Below are 18074 nucleotides of genomic sequence, written 5' to 3'. Positions count from 1 at the left end.
CTCCTCCTCGCCAGTTTTTGGTTATTTGTTGTATTGCCATGAACTGCAACTGGGTGGGATCTTGCATGTGTTTTTCTTTAAAGTGTTGTGAGACACTATGCTTCTCGTATCCTTTTTTGATATTATGTATGTGTTCTGATATCCTGATCTTCAAAGCCCAGATGGTGCGTCCAATATATTGGAGACCGCATGAACATGTGATGAGATATACCACCCCTTTAGTGTGGCAGGATATCTCATCCCTGATGGTATGTTCCTGTCCTGTGGTGTTTGATAAAAAATGTGTGATGCTTTTGGTGGTTCTTGTGCTTGTGGTTCTGCAGCCTAGACATGAGCCACAATAGTGGAAACCCTGCCTTTTACTACTGCCATCTATTTTCATCTGATGGGTCTCCGTCGGAGGGATGTGGTTGTGTACCAATTTTTTTCTTATGTCTGGGGCCTTCCTGTACACTATTTTGGGTTGTGCTGGTAGGATACTAGCTAGTGTTTCATCCTGCTTCAAAATGTCCCAGTGTTTCTTGATGCTTTGTTTGATCTTTCTAGCTGCAGTGTTGTACTGTGTTACAAAGTATATGTCATTGCCTTGTTTCGCTTGATGCCTGTTTTTGTATGTCAAAAGTGTTTCCCTATCTGTTTCTTCCAATTTCTGATATGCCTTATTCACAGTCTCTTTATTGTATCTTTTGTCGAAGAATTTCTGTTTTAATTCTTGTCCCTGCTCTTTGTAGTCATCTATCTGTGTGCAGTTCCTCCTCAATCGTGTGAATTGTCCTGTGGGGATGCTTTTAAGCCAGTTCGGATGATGGCTACTGGTGGATAAGATGTAACTGTTCACATCCACTTGTTTGTGGTGTGTGCGCGTTTCTATCTTGTCATTGGTAATGTGAATGTCTAGGTCTAGAAAAACTACCTTCTCTTTACTGTAATTGGTGGTGAATTTTAAATTTCGGTCGTTGTTATTGATGTAGGATATGAATTCTTGTAAGTCATTCTCTGTCCCTTTCCAAATGAATAGTATGTCATCTATATATCGTCGCCAGAGGACCAGGTTTGCCCCGAAGCCATGCCCCTGCCAGATGTGGTCTTCTTCCCACTTACTCATGAACAGGTTGGCATAGCTCGGGGCAAACCTGGTCCCCATTGCTGTCCCTGTCCTCTGTTTGTGGTAGCCATTATCAAACCATGTGTAGTTGTGTTCTAGAATGAATGTAATGGCCTTTATAATGAAATCTGTCTGTGTTTTTTGAAGTGTGTCATCCTGTATGAGGAAGTGTCTTGTGCTTTCAATGCCTTGTGTGTGTTCTATTACTGTGTATAGGGATGTTACGTCACTGGTCGCCAGAATCATGTCTTTTGTCCATGTTATGTTTTGTAGTGTCTGGAGTGTATGTGTAGTGTCTCTCAAATATGATTTCTGTTTCGTCACATGTTGTTGTAGAAAGAAGTCTATATATGGGGATAGGTTTGAGGTGAGTGAGTTGATGCCTGATATTATGGGTCTACCTGGCGGGTTTTGTGTGTCTTTGTGGATTTTGGGGAGATAGTAGAACACTGGTATTACTGGATTGGTGGGAGTGAGGAAATCAAGTTCTTTCTTGTTGATCCCTAATGCTAAACCTTCGTTTAAGAGTGTTTGAAGTTCTTGTTTGTATTCCTGTGTAGGATCACCTGATAATGGGGTGTAAACTTGTTTGTCTCCAAGTAGACGTCTGGATTCTTTCATGTAGTCAGATTTGTCAAGTATCACTATTCCCCCCCCTTTGTCTGCCGGTTTTATGATGATAGTCTTAGTGTTCTTGAGTTCCTCTAGTAATCCTAGAAAAAGGCTTGTAAGCTGAAATGCGTTGGATACCTGAGACCTGACATACACACAGACTTTTCCCCATACTTCGAGCATACCCTTCTCCGGCCGGAGAAGGAGTTACACACGGCTCTGGACCTGCATCGCCCGCTCACGTGACACTGCACGTGACGTGGCCATCAGGAACGAGCAGACGGGACCCCGGAAGCAGGAGATAGACGCGGTGCCTGCTGCAGGGACGGGAACCAGCGCCACAGAAAAGACACACGGAGGCAACGAAGGAAGCGGGCACGGGACTACAGACACCGGCGACAGACGCTCCAGATTCGTCCCCGGCGGAAGGTGAGATCTCACAGCCCCATACCCGCTACCCAAAGCCGAAAACCCAGAGTCTGACAGGCGGGACGCCGCAAACTGTCAGAACAATAACACCACACAAATAATCATACCCACCAGAAGCACATAGGCTCACCACACCTATGGTAAAGGTGACCCATAAACAGGGACACCCGACATTAACCCCAGCTGGGGTCCTTCTGAGAAAGTATACCATCAGGAGGGTATACACATAAAGGGTGGTCTGCAAGACACCCCTGATAGTGGTAATTGGACATACTGACTATAAGGGCCCCACCATAGGTGTACCGTCTAGGAAGGTACACCCAGAAAGGGTAGTCTGCAAGACATACCTGAAGAGGGGACCCACCCACGTTATACACCCAATAAATATTAATAACCCAATTTTGTCTCACGAGACATCATTGCACCCGAATGAGAGACATACATAATAGACATCCCTATACAAACACAAAAACAATCCCCCCCTTCCCGTTCCCCCCCCCCCCCCCCCCCCTCCTCAACACACATCCCCAGAGCGCGCTGACCTAATCCTTCCAACAATTTCTGCAAACAGGGGGTAGGACACCTCCAGGTCAAGCAGCACTCATCCCCAACCTTTCCCAGTGAGCGCAATCTCTCTCCATTTCAGAAAACAGTACTTTGTCCCCGAGAGACTGCAGCACACATCCCCAATCCCCAATCACAGACTACAGTTCACCACGAGGCACCACACATCCATATTCATACATTTAACAAGTGGGGGTAGATACATACTCACACACACGTCAGTAACACACACATGGGAATACTAGATTACAGAAATAACCACATAGATAGGGCAAAACACACATTCACAATATTTGAACAGAATACTACGTCACTAAACAAAGGGAAAGACTTCTGCACACACATCACAAAACTAGAGCAACTATTAAAACAAGAGGCCAAATTATGGTGGGACACTTTCGCACTCCAATGGTATTTAGATGAAAACACGATACCTAAGGGTCTAAAGATTAAGAAGATACCCACACATAACAGGGACAACTCAGACTTCATGAACAAGTGGAACACCACCCTCAAAGATTGCTCACTGCAACTCATACGCATCATAATACAACAACACGAGAAAGATCTAGAAAAAATAGACCTGGACATAATTTCAACACATCAACAGCTGGAAAAATATCAGCAAGATCAAGAATATCAGAAAATAGAAACACTCACCAAAAATAGACTAAAAAAGGGGGAAGACAGCATTATTGAAAAGAAAAAGAAAAAATTCCTAAGGGACAGGTGGGGAGTTAAGACAACAATAAAAAGTAAGAAAGGAACAATTCACACACCCAGCAAGAAACCAGCAAACAGAACAAAACCACAACCCAAAATTCACAAATACATAGGACCAAAAAAGTACAAACATCCCACTACGAACAGATCCTTGACATATCAGGAATACATGACCTTACTACATTCAGACAGACCAATCACGACAGAACTAGAATCAGAAACAGAGTCAGATATCACAGATACATCATGCATGGAAGAAATGGAATCTTCCTTTTCCATCCACGAGGTAGAAGATTCACCACACACAGATACCAAAAGGCCACATGTGGAGGAAGGACATATGTCACAAAGAACAGGCAACCACACGGTAGCACGAACAGAAAACACACAAAAGACCATCATGGGAACAGAAAACACACTAAGTCAAAACACTACTACATCCACAGGAAAAGGGAATCATTGGGATATAGATTTTTTAGACCTAGAGGCAGGAATTGCGGCCTGCCGTTCACCCCAAACACATACACATACGAACAAAAGAAAACTCACAGAACCAGACGAGGATGCAGGGGAGGCCAAAACAACAAAATCAAGCCCACCGCAAGTAGAGTAGGACAGTCGGAAGGAATATTCAACCTAAGCAGTTTTCATTTAGGGGAACAACACAAAACACTACTCAACAAGGGACTCAATTTTGCGCCCACTAAAAAGATGAATAAATTCGAAACATACCTAGACATACAGGCCTTCACCAGGAAAATAACCCTAAAAAAATACTTTGCACAAACCAGTTTACATTATAAACCAGAAGAAACCAATACAGACCACAAACATACAAACTACAAACCACCGTCCACCTTTTACCCCCAACATATAAAGGGACACATAGTGAATACATTCGAACAACTAGTGGTTAACGATCTGGACAAAATTGAGGCCACATGCAATAAACAGACAAACTTAACCAAGGAAGAAACACAAGCACTAGAGGAACTCAAGAACACTAAGACTATCATCATAAAACCGGCAGACAAAGGGGGGGGAATAGTGATACTTGACAAATCTGACTACATGAAAGAATCCAGACGTCTACTTGGAGACAAACAAGTTTACACCCCATTATCAGGTGATCCTACACAGGAATACAAACAAGAACTTCAAACACTCTTAAACGAAGGTTTAGCATTAGGGATCATCAACAAGAAAGAACTTGATTTCCTCACTCCCACCAATCCAGTAATACCAGTATTCTACTATCTCCCCAAAATCCACAAAGACACACAAAACCCGCCAGGTAGACCCATAATATCAGGCATCAACTCACTCACCTCAAACCTATCCCCATATATAGACTTCTTTCTACAACAACATGTGACGAAACAGAAATCATATTTGAGAGACACTACACATACACTCCAGACACTACAAAACATAACATGGACAAAAGACATGATTCTGGCGACCAGTGACGTAACATCCCTATACACAGTAATAGAACACACACAAGGCATTGAAAGCACAAGACACTTCCTCATACAGGATGACACACTTCAAAAAACACAGACAGATTTCATTATAAAGGCCATTACATTCATTCTAGAACACAACTACACATGGTTTGATAATGGCTACCACAAACAGAGGACAGGGACAGCAATGGGGACCAGGTTTGCCCCGAGCTATGCCAACCTGTTCATGAGTAAGTGGGAAGAAGACCACATCTGGCAGGGGCATGGCTTCGGGGCAAACCTGGTCCTCTGGCGACGATATATAGATGACATACTATTCATTTGGAAAGGGACAGAGAATGACTTACAAGAATTCATATCCTACATCAATAACAACGACCAAAATTTAAAATTCAACACCAATTACAGTAAAGAGAAGGTAGTTTTTCTAGACCTAGACATTCACATTACCAATGACAAGATAGAAACGCGCACACACCACAAACAAGTGGATGTGAACAGTTACATCTTATCCACCAGTAGCCATCATCCGAACTGGCTTAAAAGCATCCCCACAGGACAATTCACACGATTGAGGAGGAACTGCACACAGATAGATGACTACAAAGAGCAGGGACAAGAATTAAAACAGAAATTCTTCGACAAAAGATACAATAAAGAGACTGTGAATAAGGCATATCAGAAATTGGAAGAAACAGATAGGGAAACACTTTTGACATACAAAAACAGGCATCAAGCGAAACAAGGCAATGACATATACTTTGTAACACAGTACAACACTGCAGCTAGAAAGATCAAACAAAGCATCAAGAAACACTGGGACATTTTGAAGCAGGATGAAACACTAGCTAGTATCCTACCAGCACAACCCAAAATAGTGTACAGGAAGGCCCCAGACATAAGAAAAAAATTGGTACACAACCACATCCCTCCGACGGAGACCCATCAGATGAAAATAGATGGCAGTAGTAAAAGGCAGGGTTTCCACTATTGTGGCTCATGTCTAGGCTGCAGAACCACAAGCACAAGAACCACCAAAAGCATCACACATTTTGTATCAAACACCACAGGACAGGAACATACCATCAGGGATGAGATATCCTGCCACACTAAAGGGGTGGTATATCTCATCACATGTTCATGCGGTCTCCAATATATTGGACGCACCATCAGGGCTTTGAAGATCAGGATATCAGAACACATACATAATATCAAAAAAGGATACGAGAAGCATAGTGTCTCACAACACTTTAAAGAAAAACACATGCAAGATCCCACCCAGTTGCAGTTCATGGCAATACAACAAATAACCAAAAACTGGCGAGGAGGAGACTATTTGAAAAAGATTAATAGAGAAGAACTAAAATGGATCTTTACATTGAAGACCCTCGCACCAAGGGGTTTGAACATAGATTACAACATCACCACAGTTATATAATAGAGAAATAAATTCAAAACTGGAAAGTGGCATCACATTAACCTTGGAAGGAAGGCACATCCACCAAAAAGAGATCTATGTCCACAATACATCCAGCAAAGAATGAATTATATACACCCTTTAGTCCAAGAAACTCAGAACAATAACAATATAGGAACATATTAACACATAACATTGCACGGAAAAGATACATTCTCCATCCACAGGTATGACCAGGACCACATAATGTGAAACCCACACATATCAATACAGTACACATAAGATACGGTCATAGATACACGAGACCTATTGAAACAATAAATACCAAATGGTCACATCTAACACACACATCCGTGCAACACAAACACGATATAACCTAATGAAACAATAAATACTATATGGTCATCCATAACTCTATGTACCCGCCAAACAAATATGCACACATTTTCCCTTTTTATAAAAAAAAACGTCTCATTATCTCATAGTGGAAAACCTAAAACACATCACACAAAGCCATAATGCACATGGACCGAACTTTTTTGACTGACAACTGTGGGACGAGAAACACCCAATTGAAAAAGAGGGCGTCAATCACTGACAACCAATCACGCTTCTGACAGTAGCTTAAATGCCATCCAGATCTGCAGGAATGTAATCCTAGAAAAAGGCTTGTAAGCTGAAACGCGTTGGATACCTGAGACCTGACATACACACAGACTTTTCCCCATACTTCGAGCATACCCTTCTCCGGCCGGAGAAGGAGTTACACACGGCTCTGGACCTGCATCGCCCGCTCACGTGACACTGCACGTGACGCGGCCATCAGGAACGAGCAGACGGGACCCCGGAAGCAGGAGATAGACGCGGTGCCTGCTGCAGGGACGGGAACCAGCGCCACAGAAAAGACACACGGAGGCAACGAAGGAAGCGGGCACGGGACTACAGACACCGGCGACAGACGCTCCAGATTCGTCCCCGGCGGAAGGTGAGATCTCACAGCCCCATACCCGCTACCCAAAGCCGAAAACCCAGAGTCTGACAGGCAGGACGCCGCAAACTGTCAGAACAATAACACCACACAAATAATCATACCCACCAGAAGCACATAGGCTCACCACACCTATGGTAAAGGTGACCCATAAACAGGGACACCCGACATTAACCCCAGCTGGGGTCCTTCTGAGAAAGTATACCATCAGGAGGGTATACACATAAAGGGTGGTCTGCAAGACACACCTGATAGTGGTAATTGGACATACTGACTATAAGGGCCCCACCATAGGTGTACCGTCTAGGAAGGTACACCCAGAAAGGGTAGTCTGCAAGACATACCTGAAGAGGGGACCCACCCACGTTATACACCCAATAAATATTAATAACCCAATTTTGTCTCACGAGACATCATTGCACCCGAATGAGAGACATACATTATAGACATCCCTATACAAACACAAAAACAATCCCCCCCTTCCCGTTTCCCCCATCCCCCCCTCCTCAACACACATCCCCAGAGCGCGCTGACATAATCCTTCCAACAATTTCTACCGTACTGTGTAAAATGGGGACACCTGCCTGCCGCACTTTGTAAAATGGGGACACCTGCCTGCCGCGCTGTGTAAAATGGGGACACCTGCCTGCCGCACTTTGTAAAATGGGGACACCTGCCTGCCGCGCTGTGTAAAATGGGGACACCTGCCTGCCGCGCTGTGTAATATGGGGACACTTGCCTGCTGTAATGTGTAAAAAGGGGACTTTTTTTAATTTTTATTTTTTTCCCCCTGTGGTGGGTGTGAAATCAGACGAGGCCACGCCCACTTTAATGAGACCACGCCCATTTTAAACAGGCCACACATCCTTGTCGGGAGCGCGCGCGCCGATGCTTTTTCTTTTTATGGCTATATGGGGGGGGGACGCAATTTTTTTTATAGCAATGGCGGGGGGGGGGCGCATTTTGAAATCTCGCACTGGGAGCCAAATTGTCTAGAAACGGCCCTGCTAAAGTGGCCGGACACTAGAAAAGGTCAACAGGGTCAAAAGGTTAACATCGAAATGGTAGACACAGAATGGTAGACACAAATTTTTGGGGGTGTTTTGGCACTTTTCTGCCACAAACAAGCCCCATTAGTGTAACGCGTCCCCTTGCATTACTCCAGGTTGCTATTCCCAATCGAAGTCCACGTAGATGGTAACGTATGAAAAAGCTGAAGAAAAAAAGCCTAACAACTTGTGTCGACCATAGGCATGTCGACCTTTGACCCTGTCGACCTTTGACCATGTCAACATAATGCATGTCGACCATTAGTGTTCTTCCTATTGTCTGTAGACCTTTTATTGTAGATCTATAGACTGGATACCATTTCTTAGTAGGTCACAATTAAATATACTCTGCTGTAATTATAATATACTTTTTTATTTCTTATAACTTTGTTTGGTAAAATCTGTCATCAAAATCCCACAGAGATAAGGTTAAGACGTTAACCATATACTGCTCTTTTATATGTTAACATGATCTAAAGGAGAATATACTGATATACAGTATATGTGAGTGAATTTACAGTAAACAAATAAAAACGGGCAGCTGAAGAGTTACAATTGTATCATTTTTAATGGTGCAGTGAAACAGTAAAACTGTAATCAGGACATATAAAAAGTATCTATTTACAATTACAATAGATATAGTACATGTAGCTCTGAGACATATCAGCAGTGTTATATCTATACTTAAATAGCAGAGCACTATATAAATTTTTTTTTTAACTCAGACATGGATTCAAAGACAAACCACTATTATCTTATCTCTGATTAATGACAAAACAGAGCATTGTTTTTATTAACTCTTTATTCACTTTTTTTTTGTTCTTTTCCAATCACGGTATTTTTAATCACATTTTTATGCTTCGCTTTTGAATAGCCCCATTATAGTGAGGTAAATAGGTAACATAAGTTGTCAATATTTAATTTGTGGGTGTTGATACCTTTTTATAGAAAATACTGTATAATAGAGAATGATTTCAGTTACATTTGTAAGGGTTTGTGTGCACCCATCCCTTAACTGATTCCCTTTTTCTTTTTTTCTGTTATCTACTGTGGGATTGGTTGTCCCTCCTTGGACTACTTTTGGTAGGTACCAGCGGCAGCTGCAGCACTGACCACCTAGTGCAGGGAAGGGACGGGAGGCAGGGGGTGATAAGCACGTATAAACATACATGTGAAGATGTATGTAATATATGTGCTGGCAGCAGGGCCGGATTAACAATGGGGCAGATGGAGCTGCAGCTGTTTTGTACTATATCTTGTAGGCTACAGTTGGGTCATTCCACGAAATATAGGACACAATACATGAGAACTGACTTTCACATAATCACTAACATCCTATATAATAAAAAGCTAACACTGCTCCTTTCCTCTGGGGCAAATTCAAGTGTTTTGCTTGGTGGCGGCGGCCACTAGATGGTGCCTGATGGAGCAATTAATTAAAGTATTGCTCCTTTCGGACGCACACAGTCGCCTGCATTGACATTACTGTTATGTTCTATCATTTTGGCGCCCACTATTGACTTGGAGAGAGATATTTCCTTTTGGTGTACATGTAGAAAAGGCGGAGCTAATGCCACCCTTTTGTGGATCCTAAATACTAAATTGATTCTGTTTAATTTATCTAGGACTATACAGTATGTTCCTTAAAAGGAGATTTACAAGCTCATGACAGTCAATAGATGTATAACTTGCAAGTGCCTGAGTGACTGCTAGCGCAAATGCACACTTGGAATGTTTGGCTGATTGGCCATAGAATGGACCTCTGAAGCTGAAGTACATACTTAGTTGATCATGCCTATATTATACAATTTTGTGGACATATTTAAGAATTTATTTGTATTCTATTTTCATTCATACATCGGAAGGAAGATTATACCGGCTATATTATATACAGTTTTTATTTAAATAACACCTAATATGGAATGCATTTTTTGCTATCAAAACTAATGTTAAATAACTTTCTCTTACGTCCTAGAGGATGCTGGGGACTCCGTAAGGACCATGGGGATAGACGGGCTCCGCAGGAGACATGGGCACTTTAAGAAAGACTTTAGGTATGGGTGTGCACTGGCTCCTCCCTCTATGCCCCTCCTCCAGACCTCAGTTTACCACTGTGCCCAGAGGAGACTGGGTGCATTACAGGGAGCTCTCCTGAGTTTCCTGAAAGAAAGTATTTTGTTAGGTTTTTTATTTTCAGGGAGCCAGCTGGCAACAGACTCTCTGCATCGTGGGACTGAGGAGAGAGAAGCAGACCTACTTCTGTGAGTTTCAAGGCTCTGCTTCTTAGGCTACTGGACACCATTAGCTCCAGAGGGAGTCGGAACACAGGTCTCACCCTGGAGTTCGTCCCGGAGCCGCGCCGCCGTCCTCCTCACAGAGCCGGAAGATAGAAGCCAGGTGAGTATGAGAAGAAAGAAGACTTCAGAGGCGGCAGAAGACTTCAGATCTTCACTGAGGTAACGCACAGCAGTTAAGCTGCGCGCCATTGCTCCCACACAGCACACACAAACGGCAGTCACTGTAAGGGTGCAGGGCGCAGGGGCCGGGGTGCCCTGGGCAGCAATATAACCTCAATTTCTGGCAAAAGAAGATATATATACAGCTAGGCACTGCATATATAAAGAGCCCCCGCCAGTTTTTTATATATTTTAGTGGGACAGAAGCCCGCCGCTGAGGGGGCGGGGCTTCTTCCTCAGCACTCACCAGGGCCATTTTCTCCACAGCACAACGCTGAGAGGAAGCTCCCCGGACTCTCCTCTGCTTATCCACAGTGAAAGAGGGTTTTAAAGAAGGGGGGGGCACATAGTTTGGCGCAAAAATAAAGATTACAGCGCAATCTGGTAAACATATTGTGTGTTTTTTTCCTGGGTCATATAGCGCTGGGTGTGTGCTGGCATACTCTGTCTCTCCAAAGGACCTTGTGGGGGAACTGTCTTCAGATAAGAGGATTCCCTGAGTGTGTGGTGTGTCGGGAACGTGTGTGTCGGCATGTCTTAGGTAAAAGGCTCTCATAGGGAGGAGGTGGAGTTAATGACTGTGGTGTCTCCGTCGACAACACCGACACCTGACTGGTTGGATATGTGGAATGTTTTAGTGCTAATGTGAATTTATTGCACTGAGTCTAGGGAATGTACAGGTGTCAAACCCTGCCTTTCCCCTATGTCACAGGGACCTCCGGGGTCTCAAAAGCGCCCACTATCCAGAATAGTAGACACTGACGCCGACACGGATTCTGACTCCAGTGTCGACTACGATGATGCAAAGTTACAGCCAGAATTGGCAAATAGTATTCAATATATGATTATTGTAATAAAAGATGTTTTGCATATCACAGAGAAACCCCCTGTCCCTGACACGAGGGTACACATGTATAGGGTAAAGAAACCTGAGGTAACCTTTCCCCCATCTCATGAACGAGTTATTGAAAAGGCTTGGGAATCTCCAGACAAGAAACTGCAGATTCCCAAAAGGATTCTTGGGGTGTATCCTTTCCCGACTAAGGACAGGATACGGTGAGAATCTTCCCCAAGGGGGGAAAAAAGCGTGGACACGCCTATCCAAAAGAGTAAAGCTGCCATCCCAAGATATGGCTACCCTCAGGGATCCTGCTGATCGCAAACAGCAGGCTACCTTAAAGTCCATTTACACACATTCTAGTACCTTACTCAGATCGGCAATAGTGTCGGCTGGAGTTTGTAGCGCTGTAGCAGCGTGGATAGGTACCTTATCAACGGAAATTGATACCCTGGATAAGGGTACCATTTTATTGACCCGGGGTCATATTAACGATGCTGTCTTATATATGAGAGATGCTCAAAGAGACATTGGCCTACTGGGTTCTAGAATCCACGCTATGTCGATTTCTGCTAGACGAGTCCTATGGACCCGGCAATGGACAGGTGATGCCGACTCAAAGAGGCATATGGAGGTTTTACCTTACAAGGGTGAGGAATTGTTTGGGGAAGGTCTCTCGGACCTGGTCTCCACAGCTACGGCTGGTAAATCAAAATTTTTGCCTTATATTCCCTCACGGCCTAAGAAAGCACCACATTATCAGATGCAGTCCTTTCGATCACAGAGAAACAAGAAAGTACGAAGTGCGTCCTTTCTTACCAGAGGTAAGGGCAGAGGAAAGAAGCTGCACAACACAGCTAGTTCCCAGGAACAGAAGTCTTCCCCGGCCTCTACAAAATCCATCGCATGATGCTGGGGCTCCGCTAAGGGAGTCCGCCACAGTGGGGGCACGTCTTCGAATTTTTAGCCACATCTGGGTTCACTCACAGGTGGATCCCTGGGCAATAGAAATTGTTTCTCAGGGTTACAAGCTGGAATTCGAAGAGGTGCCTCCTCGCCGGTTTTTCAAATCGGCCCTGCTGACTTCTTCCCCAGAAAGGGAGATAATGGTAAATGCAATTCACAAATTGTATCTTCAACAGGTGGTGGTCAAGGTTCCCCTACTTCAACAAGGGAGGGGATATTACTCAACCCTGTTTGTAGTCCCGAAACCAGACGGTTCGGTCAGACCCATTTTAAATTTAAAATCCCTGAACCTATACTTGAAAAGGTTCAAGGTCAAGATGGAATCGCTCAGGGTGGTCATCGCCAGCCTGGAAGGGGGGGATTTTATGGTATCTCTGGACATAAAGGATGCGTACCTTCATGTTCCCATGTATCCACCTCATCAGGCGTACCTGAGATTTGCGGTACAGGATTGTCATTACCAATTTCAGACGTTGCCGTTTGGGCTTTCCACGGACCCGAGAATTTTCACCAAGGTAATGGTGGAAATGATGGTGCTCCTGCGCAAGCAGGGTGTCACAATTATCCCGTACTTGGACAATCTCCTCATAAAAGCGAGATCAAGAGAGCAATTGCTGAACAGCGTCTCACTTTCACTGAAGGTGTTACAGCAACACGGCTGGATTCTCAATATCCCGAAGTCGCACTTGGTTCCTACGACTCGTCTGACCTTCTTGGGCATGATTCTGGATACAGACCAGAAAAGGGTTTATCTTCCGATAGAAAAAGCTCAGGAACTCATGACTCTGGTCAGGAACCAATTGAAGCCAAAACAGGTGTCAGTGCATCACTGCACTCGAGTCCTGGGAAAGATGGTGGCATCATACAAAGCCATTCCCTTCGGCAGGTTCCATGCGAGGACTTTCCAATGGGACCTACTGGACAAGTGGTCCGGGTCACATCTACAAATTCATCAGTTGATCACCCTGTCCCCCAGAGCCAGAGTATCTCTCCTGTGGTGGCTGCAGAGTGCTCACCTTCTAGAAGGCCGCAGGTTCGGCATTCAGGACTGGATCCTGGTTACCACGGACGCGAGCCTCCGAGGTTGGGGAGCAGTCACACAGGGAAGAAACTTCCAAGGTCTTTGGTCAAGTCAAGAGACTTGTCTTCACATCAACATCCTGGAACTGAGGGCCATATACAACGCCCTACGTCAAGCGGAGACCTTACTTCGCGACCAACCAGTTCTGATTCAGTCAGACAACATCACCGCAGTGGCTCATGTAAACCGCCAAGGCGGCACAAGGAGCAGAGTGGCAATGGCGGAAGCCGCCAGGGTTCTTTGCTGGGCGGAAAATCATGTAAGCAGTGTTCATTCTGGGAGTGGGCAACTGGGAAGCAGACTTCCTCAGCAGACACGACCTGCATCCAGAAGAGTGGGGACTTCATCAGGAAGTCTTCGCACAGATTGCAAGTCAGTGGGGACTGCCCCAGATAGACATGATGGCGTCCCGCCTCAACAAAAAGCTACAGAGGTATTACGCCAGATCAAAAGACCCTCAGGCGGTAGCTGCAGACGCCCTAGTGACACCGTGGGTGTTCCAGTCGCTCTATGTGTTTCCTCCTCTTCCTCTAATACCCAAGGTGTTGAGAATAATAAGAAAAAGAGGAGTGAGAACAATTCTCATTGTTCCAGATTGGCCACGAAGGACCTGGTATCCGGATCTGCTGGAAATGCTCACAGAAGATCTGTGGCCTCTTCCTCTACGACAGGACCTGTTGCAACAGGGGCCCTGTCTGTTCCAAGACTTACCGCGGCTGCGTTTGACGGCATGGCGGTTGAACGCAGGATCCTAGCGGAAAAAGGCATTCCGGATGAGGTAATTCCTACGTTGATAAAGGCTAGGAAGGACGTGACAGCTAAACATTATCACCGTATATGGCGAAAATATGTTTCTTGGTGTGAGGCCAGCAATGCTCCTGCGGAAGAATTCCATCTGGGCCGTTTCCTTCACTTCCTACAGACTGGAGTGAATTTGGTCCTAAAATTAGGCTCCATTAAGGTTCAGATTTCGGCCTTATCCATTTTCTTTCAAAAAGAATTGGCTTCTCTCCCAGAAGTACAGACTTTTGTGAAGGGAGTGCTACATACTCAGCCTCCTTTTATACCTCCGGTGGCGCCTTGGGACCTTAACGTGGTGTTGAGTTTCCTTAAGTCGCACTGGTTTGAACCACTGCAAACGGTGGAGTTAAAATATCTCACTTGGAAGGTGGTCATGTTATTAGCCTTTGCTTCAGCTAGGCGAGTGTCGGAATTGGCGGCTTTGTCTCATAAAAGCCCCTATCTGGTTTTCCATATGGATAGAGCGGAATTGCGGACCCGTCCTCAATTCTTGCCTAAGGTGGTGTCATCTTTTCATATGAACCAACCTATTGTGGTGCCTGTGGCTACGCGAGACTTGGAGGATCCCGAGTCCCTTGATGTAGTCAGGGCTTTGAAAATTTACGTGGCCAGAACTGCTAGAGAACTGTTTGTCCTATATGCGGCCAACAAGGTTGGCGCCCCTGCTTCAAAGCAGACTATTGCTCGCTGGATCTGTAACACGATTCAGCAGGCGCATTCTACGGCTGGATTGCCGTTACCAAAATCGGTTAAGGCCCATTCCACTAGGAAGTTGGGCTCGTCTTGGGCGGCTGCCCGAGGGATCTCGGTACTACAACTATGCCGAGCTGCTACTTGGTCGGGTTCAAACACCTTTGCAAAGTTCTATAAGTTTGAAACCCTGGCTGAGGAGGACCTCCTGTTTGCTCAATCGGTGCTGCAGAGTCATCCGCACTCTCCCGCACGTTTGGGAGCTTTGGTATAATCCCCATGGTCCTTACGGAGTCCCCAGCATCCTCTAGGACGTAAGAGAAAATAATATTTTAAACCTACCGGTAAATCTTTTTCTCGTAGTCCGCAGAGGATGCTGGGCGCCCGTCCCAAGTGCGGACTACTTCTGCAAGACTTGTATATAGTTTTGCTTACATAAGGGTTATGTTATAGTTTCATCGGTCTTGGACTGATGCTATGTTGTTTTCATACTGTTAACTGGTTAGTATATCACAAGTTATACGGTGTGATTGGTGTGGCTGGTATGAATCTTGCCCTTGGATTAACAAAAATCCTTTCCTCGTACTGTCCGTCTCCTCTGGGCACAGTTTCTCTAACTGAGGTCTGGAGGAGGGGCATAGAGGGAGAAGCCAGTGCACACCCATACCTAAAGTCTTTCTTAAAGTGCCCATGTCTCCTGCAGAGCCCGTCTATCCCCATGGTCCTTACGGAGTCCCCAGCATCCTCTACGGACTACGAGAAAAAGATTTACCGGTAGGTTTAAAATCTTATTTTTCTTGTGCTTATGCCTGGTTGGGAGCAACTATATATGATGTTCTTCTGATTGCTTCCCTGCAGTAAGTTTGACCTACTATTTTCATTTTATTTAAATGTATGACTAGTAATAATTATTTAAATGTGAGCTCCTTGGAGCAGGGCCCTCTTCCCTCCTGTTCCCACAATCCTCTTCTCTCACACTTCAATTACAGCCTACGTAGCGAATGTTTATACCTGCATCTCCTCTCGCTCATTACTGTTTATCTCTTCCAGTGGCTGACAACTACTCCTTTGCTTCCTTTCATCTCGGCTCTAGTGTGTACTGTGTTGCTAATTGTTACCTGTGCTCTGTGTTAGTTTTTCTGTTACTGTAATGTTAAGTTCTGTGTACCCTGTATTGTTCTGTTTGCCATATGTATGACGCCGCAAAACACTTATTGCGCCCTATAAATAAAATGTAGTAATAATAATAATTAAATAAATGTAAGTTTTTTTAACAGCTTTGGCTTGTTCCTTTTATGTAATTCCCAATATTCGGGAGCCTCCCAGCCTTTCCGGGAGAGTAGGTAAGTATGTATTCAGTATAGAAGATTGTAATCAATTCTGGCTATATTGGGGGTCATTCCGACCTGATTGCACGCTAGCTATTTTATGCAGTGCTGCGATCAACTCAAAAGTCGGCAAAACTGCGCATGCGTATTCATCGCAACGCGCAGGCTCGTAAAGTGGATCGTTGCTGGGCAATGGATTTAACGAAGAATCCATTCGCACAGCCGATCACAAGAAGATTGACAGGAAGAAGGCCTTTATGGGTGTCAACTGACCATTTTCAGGGAGGGGTTGGAAAAACGCAGGCGTATCCAAGCGTTTGATGGGCGGGTATCTGATGTCAATTCCAGTCCTGGACAGGCTGAAGTGATCGCAGCAGCTGAGTAAGTTCAGACCTACTCAGAAACTGCACAAACTGTTTTTGTACTGCTCGGCTGCACAAGCGTTCGCACAATTGCACAGCTAAAATACACTCCCCTGTGGGCGGCGACTATGCGTTTGCACGGCTGCAAAAAGTAGCTAGCAAGCGATCAACTCGGAATGACCCCCCCTAGTCAGCAATTATAATGTATAGGTGTAATGCAGTTGTTCTCAAACTGTGCCGTGGCACCCTGGGGTGCCTCGGGGTACTTGCAGGGGTGGCCTGAGTTGGTGGTGCAGGACCAATTCAAATTATTTATGGTCAATGTAATAGACAAAACCAGTGCTGGTGGCTTCCAGTCATAAAATATGTGGACAAACAAACGTAAATCATGTTTACCATGTAACTGAACCTAAGGATGACATATACACACAATTTACGTAATTTTATACGTTGCTAAAAAATTCTGAGTAAGGAACTTTTGGCCTAGGGGTGCCGTGAAAAAAATTCAGATTCTCTTGGGTGCCGTGACTCAACAAAGTTTAGGAACCACTGGTGTAACGCTTTGAAATGCTATGAATGGATTCCTACAATTTCACAAATGACTCCAGATAGAAAGTGAATCCTAATCTAAACAGGCTACCACTTTCAATATGTACATAAATGTATTTAAATAATTCTGTAATGATTTCCATTCCAGTTGATTGTATTATATCATCTACATTGCAGCCAGAGTTATGAGATCGGGAAAGCAGATAAGCGGTACAGCACTGGTCATGAGATGCAGGTAAGAAGTGGCGATGACGATCTTTTTAGGCACAATATTCTGTTTGTGTGTGTCTTATGAACTTAAGATATAAACAAATGTAGAGGCTATTGCGCTCTTAACACCTGGGTAAAGATCACCAAAAGTTACAGTAGATGACTAGGTCTACAGGTGTTCAGGACTTCAGTATAATATGGGCGTATAGATACTGCAGTATGACAAATGCATTGAGAATATATGCTATGCAGATGATAACCTGGTGTGGGGATGGTAAAAAAAAAAAAAAAAAAAAAAGACAAATTCACAAATTGTTGATGTTTGGTAATATTCTAATATCCACTATAGTTCTCATTATCATTATGATGGGGAATAATCTTGAAATTGGGATTATAATGAAGGTTCTGCACTGTGGTACAGTAGTTTGTGACTAATG

General features: G+C 44.4%; 1 protein-coding gene across 3 annotated transcripts in view; it reads left to right on the top strand.

Annotated features, from left to right (window-relative positions):
- Window positions 1-18074, top strand: part of TEX11 (testis expressed 11) — a 1490225-nt gene that overhangs the window by 677539 nt on the left and 794612 nt on the right. For all 3 annotated transcript variants that reach the window (XM_063937124.1, XM_063937125.1, XM_063937123.1), the window contains exon 10: window positions 17605-17662. In XM_063937124.1, the coding sequence (XP_063793194.1) occupies window positions 17605-17662 (58 nt within the window). The remainder of the gene's footprint in view (window positions 1-17604; window positions 17663-18074) is intronic.

Source organism: Pseudophryne corroboree, chromosome 8, assembly GCF_028390025.1.
Source record: "Pseudophryne corroboree isolate aPseCor3 chromosome 8, aPseCor3.hap2, whole genome shotgun sequence".
Classification (NCBI taxonomy): Eukaryota; Metazoa; Chordata; class Amphibia; order Anura; family Myobatrachidae; genus Pseudophryne; species Pseudophryne corroboree.
This window is presented reverse-complemented; position numbering and strand designations above follow the sequence as displayed.